This window comes from Cryptotermes secundus, unplaced genomic scaffold, assembly GCF_002891405.2.
Source record: "Cryptotermes secundus unplaced genomic scaffold, Csec_1.0 scaffold1841, whole genome shotgun sequence".
NCBI lineage: Eukaryota > Metazoa > Arthropoda > Insecta > Blattodea > Kalotermitidae > Cryptotermes > Cryptotermes secundus.
The window spans coordinates 1-11091 of NW_019727436.1; the positions used below are offsets into that span (position 1 = coordinate 1).

The following is an 11091-nucleotide window of genomic DNA, read 5'->3' on the forward strand; positions in this document are numbered from 1 at the left end:
ATAACAGCTTACCCCAGCACCTTTTTCTTAAAGACCTAATTTAAGGGGCTCTAGTGTTGCTCCCAGCTCAGTCACCATGTTAATATGGCTGATGGTAGACAACTAAAAGAACATGCGAGTGGCATGATGACAATACAGAGTTTCACATAAATTCATCATTTGGTTCACACATTATCGTGAGGATAGCACACATGGATGATAAACACGGTAGTCCCATAATCTTGTCTGTTTCCAATGAAAACTGCTTCCTCCTTGGAATATTTTTCTTAAAATGGCAATTACTGTCGAAACTTTTTCTGCTCCAAAGAATGTACTACCATTTGACATAGTGTGACCTATCTTAAAAACAGATATGCTATTATCTGTGCTGACCTGAAAGCATCCTTTGCAATCATCTATGTAGTCGAGTTTAACATTCGGTTTGTAGCCCTCCTTTTCTTTGAAGTCTGATGTCGGACCACTGTAGTGCTTGCAATGCCCAAACTTTTCATCATTTCTGAAAAAGTTAAAGCAATGTCATATATTAAATTCTTTAATTAGTATTCCTTGCTTACTTTGTCCTGTCTTGACCATCACGTACACCTCCCTAATACTCAAGGGGTCAGTCCCGAGAGACAAGACAAGACTTGCAATCCAGTTATAGAGGAGATTACAAAGTGTTCAAAGCTCAGATATCCTTTACCCTTCAAAATCTCCTACTCTACTCCATAATCAAAGCAAGTGGCTGATCCTTGTGCCCATGACAACTCCTTTCCCTAAATCCTGCTGCAGAGAAGACTTGACAGCTACAGGAAAACTTAGGTGACTTAGTCTGCAGCCACCTGCTCACACTAGTTTCTCCCTTGTGGATTTTTATACCCTGAAGATAGAGGCGATACATTCCTCCAATACATCTGTTTACACAATATCTATACAGTGCCACATCCCAGAAGACGACATTGTTCATGAGTGACATTCATTACATAACAAGACACTATACAGTTAAAAAAAAAAAAAAAGTAAAGTTATCCCTGTAACAGACTGTGGAGTTCCAAACGGTTGTGAGACATCGAGGCTCCCATATTTTCTAAACAATCGGCTCACAGATGGTGGTGAGGTTGTCAGTCTTATGTCAGTCTGTTACCCTGTAACAGACCATGGAAGCCCATAGGGTTGTAAGACATTAAGGCTCCCANCTAGGTCAATTGAAAAAAATTAATGGCCTTGTTGGGACTTGAACCCTGGACCTTCTAACTTGTAGCATAGTGCCTCAACCAACTATCCTACCACTACTAATATTAAACATAAACGATTAATGTGTTTCTACTAAAACCCCTAACAAAACTGCAGTATATGATTAAATATGGTACACCATTTATGAAATACTTAAAATATAAACGCACAATTAAAATCAATACTAAAGTGTCAATATCTCTTAATTTGAATAGGCCTATGTTGTACATAAAGAATCTGATAATGACTCACCAATCAAAACTTCATTCCAAGCTCCACGTTTGCCTTCTTCTTCCTGACGTTTCTTCTCTTCAATCATTTCCCTCTCAGAGTCCTGTAATGTAAATTTTGTACGAGATTAGCAGAACGCAAATGCGCAGTCCAAAAATTACCAATTCAAAATTACCTTGAGATAGACTGATATCTGAACTGCTTACCCACGAGCCACTGTATATACTCGTAAAATTACTTCACTGTAAAGCACTAACTACACTGTGTAGGATTTGAGCTTCTGAGAGCAATGGTTTTTGAAGAGTTCTGTCATTTAGGATATAATGCCGTGTAGTCTGTCGAAAGTCAACAGACATTTTGCAGAAATATGTCGCCTCCATCTTCAGTGTTGAAGAATAAATCAAGCAAGAAACCAGCGCTGGTACATAACAAAGGCAAGCTTCCTACCTGCTTCATGCTGGCTTCTTGTTTCATTTATTCTTTGACCCTGAAGATTCAGGTGACATGTTCCCCTGGAAATTCAGATGATAGCCCAGAAGACAGAATTCTTCTGACTATACTGATCATCTTGAAACTTTTTGCCAAAATAACTTTTTAATATGCTTTAATATGCTTTAAAGTTACAGATCTATTAGAAGCATACTCTCATTCTGCCAAGCAATTTACAGCTGCTAAACTAATTCTGAGTTTGCAGTGAGAAAAAGCAGAGAGGAGGTAAGGTGAAGATAGCCTTGACTGAACAAGAGAAATGACCCCTACTACAGCCAGACATTTGTGAGGATTAAAAAGGAATTCTGCTGGTGTGGTGTACCTTTTCTACACTCTGCTTTGATTCTGTAACAGTCTCCATGCTTTCTTGAGGACTATCTGCAGCTCCAGTTCGCAGTCATCGGGCTCAATCTTGATGTTGGACAGTATCTCTTCTGTCTCTGAAAGTTATGTCCGCTTTATGACACAAACTCCGTCCTAAGTGCAACAATTTATTGTAGTTGTTTTGTCTTCTTTTCTTATACACCACATGTTTCGGCCATAAATGGCCATCATCAGGTGTATTTCTCTCACGTAGCTGTTACACTGCACGCAGTTTAAAATTTAATAACACCAGCTTTCTTAATTGTTCATTTCTCCGTTGTTAATAGGTCCCGATATATCAGAATCCCCTTGCTGATATTTGTCCGATATGTATAAAATCTTTGTATTTTTACATACGTCAATTTGCTTTTGGAATTTTGGTATTTTTTTTTTAAATCTTCAATTTTTATTTATTATTTTTTCATTTAAAATTTAAAATTAAACATATTAAAAATGAGCAGCAGCACGCACACAGGGGAGCCTGCACAGAATAATACCTGAACGGTGCTGAAAGCAAGAAGTAGCCACTGCAGCACTGTAGACCTAGAGCGGGGATCCCTGTGAATTTAAAATTTTAAATAAAAAAAATTTAAAATTTGTTAATTTACATACATCAATTTGATTTTTGGAATTTGGTATTTTTAAAATCTTCAATTTAAATTTAAAATTTTTAAAATCTAAAATTCACAGGGATCCCTGCTCTAGGTCTACAGTGCTGCAGCGGCTACTTCTTGCTTTCAGCACCATTCCGGTATTATTCTGCGCAGGCTCCCCTGTGTGCATGCCACTGCTCATTTTTAATATGTTTAATTTTAAATTTTAAATTTAAAAAAAATAAATTTAAATTGAAGATTTAAAAAAAAAATACCAAAATTAAAAAATCAAATTGACGTATGTAAAAATACAAAGATTTTATACATATCTGACAAATATCAGCAAGGAGATTCTGATATATCGGGACCTATTAACAAAGGAGAAATGAACAATTAAGAAAGCTGGTGTTATTAAATTTTAAACTACGTGCAGTGTAACAGCTACGTGAGAGAAATACACCTGATGATGGTCATTTACGGCCGAAACATGTAGTGTAGAAGAAAAGAATAAAGAAAAACTACAATAAACTACCGCAGTTAGGATGGAGTTTGTGTCATACATTGTACAGGGTGTAACAGGTTGCTTAAATATGTCCGATTATTAATAACATTCAAAACTGCTCCTGCACATCTCCTTTCATGATTTCACAACACTTCATAGCAGAAACTATACGAATATAGTATCAAATGGCTGATGATTAGTAAATAATGTATTCAAAAGTCTTGATGCTTGTCACCTAATTAGGGATACTAAGTCGAATCAACATTTGCCTGGTGGTACTGTGAAAAACCATGAAGAAACCTAAGTCACGTTAGCAAGATGTTCCAGAGGAGATTCATGAACGCAAGAACCCAGTTCCATTTTTTTTTCTGGAGTTCGAACTGTGGAAGTAACATAAGTCTATATTCACGGTACGATTGGGCGTGTCATCTCTTCTTGTAGCAGTTCAATAATTTTTGTGCTGATCGACGTTCTGGTTTAAATTTATGATAACAAGCACTCGTTGTCTCACTTCTTTCACTATTATCAGTGATGAAAACTTGAGTGTCACCATCATTCGCTACTTAACGGCCATTTTGGATATCAATTAGAGTCTCGCTCGATGGATCGATGGTGATCAATCTCTCGGGAATTTCTTATAGCTCCTAATAATTTTGTAGAAACACCAAAATTATTCAACTTATAAAATAATTTACACTCAACATCACACAGCTCTCGTATGCTAAGTGCCATTAAACTACAAGAACAAAAACAGAATTAATTTTGAACTCTGATCAAAGTTAATGCAGTATTTGTACATTTTAAACCTCTAGCTTACTTTCCTCGCACGAATCATGCGTTGTTATCTACACAACTGCCATCTAGCAGAGATATAGCGTAGTCTACAAGTCAACTAGCGCTTCTTGTGGTCGGAAAGTAGAAGTATATCGGAAGCAATCTAACGTGATCACAGTCGATCTCGGTCGATCACAGTAGGAATGGAAGCACGGAAGGAAATTAGGTGAGGAATTAACGGAGAATCCCAGTAACGATTACATTTTGAGGGAGGGGGATATTTTACGTGACTTTTGAATTTTGAAGCCGCATGCACCCATTTAAGGGTAGTTCATTGTCATTTCTGATTGAGGTAGGTTACTAGAAATGTAGTTTTGTAAAGTGTCCTTCGTTCAGGCAGTGGTTAAATTATTTGTGACAGTCTCCAATATTAGTGCATATTATAATCATAGCGGTATGTGAACAGAGACGTGACTTAAATTTTATTTCGTTGGAATTTAGCACAGCTTGTATTTGACGTGATATAATTGGTGGCAGCCTGCTTTATATTTGGGAGGTCCAGTTGAATGTTCTACCAGACGACTGGCTATACTAACATTTCGTAGTTTTCCCCAGTCTTTATATAGACTTTATATAGAGCCCCATCTGGGAATTTTGATCAATTCTTAGATAGATTAGAAACCATCCTAAATGTACTGCATAGTTCAAAAGTTGAATTTATAATTTGTGGTGATATAAATATAAACTATCTCATCGACAGTAATAGGAAACTAAATTTAGACTGTTTGTTATCATCTTACAATCTCTCCAGTACTGTTAACTTTCCCACAAGAGTTCAAAATAATTCTAGTTCAGCGATAGATAATATATTCATTGATAACTCAAAATTAAGAGACTATACTGTAGGACCCTTTATAAATGGCTTATCCGATCATGATGCTCAACTCATAGAAATAAATAATATTGACCTTCAGCCCAGTAATCAACAATATCAAACAGTAAGGAAAATCAACAAGCATACGATGGCAGATTTTGTCACAAAATTAAGTAATGAATCATGGGACAATGTATTTGACAGCAATAATATTGATTCTAAATTTAATTGCTTTCTGAACACATACTTGAGGATCTTTTATTCAAGCTTTCCCTTAAAAATAGTCAAAAATGAAAATAAAAACAAATCCACCTGGATAACAATTGGAATAAAAACTTCATGTAAACACAAAAGACAACTATATTTGGCCAGTAGGGACAGTAATGATCCAAGACTAAAAAGTCACTACAAAATGTACTGTAAAATTTTGTCAAAAGTCATTAAAGAAGCCAAACAGAATAACTATAACAGCCAAATTCTAAAATCAAACAATAAAATTAAAACCACCTGGGATATTGTGAAAGTTGAATCAGGAAAGAAATCTGTTAATGAAGACGTACAAAGTTTGAATATTGAAGGGAAGTCCACTAACAATCCACAAGCTATCGCAAGTGCATTTAATGAATATTTCCTTTCATTAGCTGAGAAAACATATTCCAATAACAACAATACTAATAATAATAATAATAATAATAATAATAATAATAATAATAATAATAATCCAATATACTATCTGTCTCGTGCCTTTAACAATTCATTTCCAAATATCAATCTCAAATTCTCAACAAGGAAGGAAATTGAAAACATTATTAAATCCCTTAAGCCCAAAAATTCACATGGATATGATGAAATCTCTACCAAATTACTTAAAGCAAGCTCTGTTTACATCAGTTCACCCTTGAATCATCTATGTAATAAATCTTTATCATCAGGTACTTTTCCTCAACGCTTAAAATACGCTGTAATGAAACCACTTTTTAAAAAAGGAGAGAGAAAATGCATCTCTAATTACAGACCAATATCCATATTGACTTCATTCTCAAAAGTCTTTGAAAAAGTTATGTATAATAGACTACTTGAACACTTAAATTCTAACAACATATTAGTCAAAGAGCAATTTGGATTTAGGAAAGACCTAACAACAGAAAAAGCAACCTATGAACTAACTAACGATATTTTAAGTGCTCTCAATGACAGATTAATTGTGGGAGGGATTTTCTGTGATCTAGCAAAAGCTTTCGATTGTGTTAATCATGATATCTTACTATCGAAATTAAATTTCTATGGAATAACTGGCAAAGCTAATGAATGGATCAAATCATACCTCAAAAACAGGTATCAAAGAGTTGAAATAAATAATAAAAACTCCAGTCATAATGCATTTTCAAACTGGGGAATTATAAAGCACGGTGTTCCACAAGGATCAATTTTAGGTCCCTTACTTTTTCTTCTCTACATAAATGATCTATCTAAAACCATCAACAATAAATCTAAACCAATTCTATATGCAGATGACACTAGTATAATATTTAAGAACTCTAAATTTGAAAACTTTAAAAATGACATAAATATTGTATTTGAAGCCTTAAACAGATGGTTCGAAGCCAATTTACTCTCATTAAATTTTGATAAAACCCATTACATATCATTCACAACTAAAAACAACCACCAAATTGATCTGGACATCAGTTATGCCAACAAATTAATCTGTAAAGTACTTGATACAAAATTCCTTGGAATACATGTAGACAGTACACTGTCTTGGAAAATACATATTGAACAAATTATACCTAAATTAAATGCAGCTTGCTATGCGATGAGATCAATTAAGCCTTTTATGTCACAGGAAACATTGAAGATGGTTTACCATGCCTACTTTCATTCTATTATGAACTATGGATTAATATTTTGGGGGAACTCTTCACATAGTGTAATAATTTTTAAAATACAAAAGAATATAATTAGAATCATTACAGGATGTAGAAGTAGAGATTCATGTAGAGAATTATTTAAGAAATTAAAAATTCTACCTCTTCAATCGCAATACATATTATCACTTCTCTTATTTGTTGTTTACAACAAAGATAAATTCAAATTAAATTCTGATGTCTATAACATGAATACTAGACAAAAATATAACTTCCACCTACCCTCATCAACTTTATCAGTATATCAAAAAGGAGTCTACTTTACTGGCATAAAAGTGTTCAACAATCTGCCACAAAGTATTAAAAACTTGGGCAATGATACTAAAAAGTTTAAATCAGAGTTAAAGAATTATCTACATGCTCATTCCTTCTACTCTTTAGATGAATACTTCAATGTAAATAGAGAATGATGTAAAATTAAGTTATATTAATTTTTAAGCTAAAATTGCCTGTACTTATGTATGTAACCTTTTGACTTGTTCTGTATCCAAAGGTACTAACCTACTTAGGATTTATAGAATGTAAATAAATTCAATTCAATTCAAAGTCCCTCATGCTGGGATAGTATCATGATTTATTATTCACTAACAATCATTCCATGTAGTGCTATAGTGCTATATAATTTGAACTACTGACTTGTGGACTAAAACCACAGAAAAAAAATACAGTATTCTTTTACAGCGTTTCATCTGTTATCAAGAAGCTGAAAATTTTTAATGTTTGTAACATGTTTTCAGTTTTTCTGGAAAATGGCTGTAATAAAAGTAACATAGCCCAGAGATCTATTACCATTACAAATTTAAAGATTGTAAATTGAATGCTGTTATTTTTATTTCCACCTAAAGCATTTATATGACTGCCATGCTTGTATTTTTAAAATCAGATAGTGCATATAATATTTGTCTCCATAGTTGAATATTATAGTGGACCAAATATTGTCAATTGAATGCATCCAGTCCAACATGCAGCAGTAGCTGAAATGGACTATCACCACTTCTTCCCACGTTATTTTCAATTCTACTCTTGCAGTCATCGAGCTTTACATTTCATATTACTAGGTAAGGGCTGTAGTTGACAAACTGCCATCCTAATACATTGTCATCTCTGAAACTAAAGCCATGAGTTCTTATTGTAGTTGTATTGTATTGTATTGCAGATAATGGCCATGTAGAAGAAAACCACAAGAACATTGGTGCATTTTCCAGTGGCAGGTATTTCAGAACTACAGCAACCCATAGACATTATAATGAATATTTGTCTGTGTTCTTCTGACAGGGCCAAGACCCTTCAATTGGAGAAGATGAAACTTAGAATAATTCATGAAGTTGAAGCTACAGAACAAGAAGACAAGTGTTTATCCGAATATAAACAGGAGATGGATTTGTTAATGCAAGAGAAGATGGCCCATGTTGAAGAACTGAGGCAAATCCATGCAGATATAAATGCTGTGAGTAGTCGTGTGTTATGCATAATTAAATGGTGAAATCTTAATGACTTAAATTTGATTTGTTTCATACTGGTCCGTCACACTAACAATTACAGATACAAATCACTCCGTCCAATGTGACATATAAGTTTTACTGCATGAAAGCCTATCAACCCTTACATGTTTCGGTCCTTATGGACCATCTTCGGAGGGAACATCATTACAAGCTGGAAACTACTATCACAATAGGTGTTTTGATTTAATTAAATACACATATCCTATAATGCACAGTATGCATAAAGTCGAACATTTCACAATCACAGCAGCTTCCTGGTATTGTAAAATCTTTTTAAAAACTTTACAATACCAGGAAGCTGCTGTGATTGTGAAACTTTCAACTTTATGCATACTCTGCAATATAGGACGTGTATGTAATTAAATCAAAACACCTATTGTGATAGTAGTTTCCAGCTTGTAATGATGTTCCCTCCGAAGATGGTCCATAAGGATGGAAACATGTAAGGGTTGATAGGTTTTTATGTAGTAAAACTTATATGTCACATTGGACAGAGTGATTTGTATTTGTCTTAATGACTTAGCTTCATATACAAAGTATCTGTTTGTGATTATGTTTTGGCCACTGATTCTATTGTAAACATATATAAAATAGTCTGGTTTTTCAATGACCAGTTCCATTTCACGGCACAAATTCTATATTTCAAGGTGTGATTCATGAAGTCAAAGTATTTAATGTCAATGAGATATTGTTATTTCCTGTGAATACTAGGCCAATTGCAATTTGAGTTGTCATAAGGGCGGCCGCACACTAACTGCATCAAGACAGGCATCAAGACATGAGACAGAAGATGTAGTCTTGCTTCATTCGTGATTCATCAGCATGAAGCTGACATCAGCATCATGATTCAGACCGGTGTGCGATGGTTTTCATAATTTCATTCGTTTCAACTGACCTCCTATCTTTGTGTCATGTCGCAGGCATTGTGTCTTAACTGTTACATGTCTTGACATATGACGGTGTGCGGCCTACCTAAGAATGACTTTAATGTTGCCCCCACCCCAGAAGCTCACTTGGCCAGTTTTCCACTAAGATAGTATGTCGTTTAGGTCACAACTTCTTCCTTTCAGATCCTTTCCAATTCATCACTCATCCATCATCCATCCATTCAATTGCATTTTAGCATCCTGTTGTGTTGATATATTTACTTCCATCTTTAACGCGGCTCTGTTCACAGTCTCTCCTTAATTTTAAAATAGCACTAAAATTACAATCAACTGCTAAATATTTTGGCCTTACTTGGCAGCTGTTCACTTGTTGAAACTGGTGCACTGCTTCACTTTCCACTTTAAAACATTCCAGTGTCATTACATTTTCATCGTTCACATTAATACACATTTGTTTGGGTACATAACTCTTTAGCCTTTCCAATGCCACCCACCCCTTGTGGCGTCCATGTTTTTTGTGTTTGTTTAGCCCTGTGAATATTGGCATGGTGTTAACATTTTTATGTCCACATATAGCAGATGATTGTGATTTTAATGTTAATTTTAATTATTGAGATAGTGTAAACAGAGTTCCATTAAAGACAGAAGTGAACATGAAAAGTGATCCAACCATTCGATGCTACTGAAAGTTTCTTATAGCTGCCTACTTCTAAAATAGCAAATTGTTCCAACAGACTCTGTATATGTTGGAGCACATTTGATGATTGTACTGTTCTTTACAGATGGGGAATGTCATAAAGCAGGCAGAAGAATCTCGTAACAGAGCACTCAATACAGCCAAACGTATACATGAAGAGTACAGGCCACTCAAATTGGACATTGATGATATGAGGTGTGAGTTCAAAACCTGCCTCCATCTGCATTTAGTGTCATAATCTCGATGACAGATGTCACGAAAGGCCAATTGCCAAACCACGTGATCATATCGACCAATCGAAATTGCTGTAAGCTTTGCAAAATCTGGGTCAATGCCAACACAGTTCGCGTCAAACAGCAAAAGTATGATGTAGTGGTAAGCATGGTAAGTGCTGCCTATGTAGTTAGAATTAGTTTTGATTCGCTTGTTAGGTTGTTCAGTTGGGTGGGGGCAGGGGGGAGTTTGGTTATGTTAAATTCAATTAATGTTACAGGATTTTAATTAATTAGTACTATCCGGTAATATTTACGTACATTGAGGTAGTGTGACGTTACATGTGTGATATGTTTGTAATGTAAAAGCTTTCTGTGTATGCTGTGATGATTTGATATAAATTTGTTCACTAAGCAGAATACGAGTGTACCTGACAAATATAGTTCATCGTACAGCTTTGTGAATATATAAATTTGAATCATATAGACTCTTATTAGAGGTGCAGCTGCAGTTCTGCAGTTGGGTTGTGGTTGAACGTGTCTGTGCTTCAGCTCTGAGGTGCTCGTAAACGTAAATGTAAGCCCGTCACTGTGACCGAAAGAATTAACAAACTCACAGTTAGTATGCTGTGGAATGAAACAGATATGTCATGTGATGACAAAGTTATGCATGCTGATTTTATGTGCAAAATAATGATTACTCTTAATATTCGTGTTAGAAATTGAGAATTTGAAGTATGCCATTATGGGATCATATTGGAGAGAGAGGGAAGCTCTCCTTAGAAATGTTATGCAGGTTTATGTCATTCGTTATTTGCTAGAAGAAA

General features: G+C 34.9%; 1 protein-coding gene and 1 long non-coding RNA gene across 2 annotated transcripts; one reads left to right on the forward strand and one right to left on the reverse strand.

The window, feature by feature from the left end:
- Positions 1-378: 378 nt before the first annotated feature.
- Positions 379-4201, reverse strand: LOC111864831. The gene is made up of 4 exons (XR_002842860.2): positions 3626-4201; positions 2255-2372; positions 1465-1546; positions 379-496 (listed from the first exon to the last, which is right to left on the reverse strand). It is a non-coding gene; the product is annotated as an uncharacterized LOC111864831 (long non-coding RNA).
- Positions 4202-4352: 151 nt separating this feature from the next.
- On the forward strand, positions 4353-10422 carry LOC111864830 (zinc finger C4H2 domain-containing protein). Its single transcript, XM_033751599.1, has 3 exons — positions 4353-4390; positions 8242-8413; positions 10138-10422. Exons 1-3 carry the CDS (start codon positions 4368-4370, stop codon positions 10288-10290), a joined length of 348 nt encoding a protein of 115 aa, XP_033607490.1. The 5' UTR covers positions 4353-4367; the 3' UTR covers positions 10291-10422.
- The last annotated feature ends 669 nt before the right edge of the window (positions 10423-11091 follow it).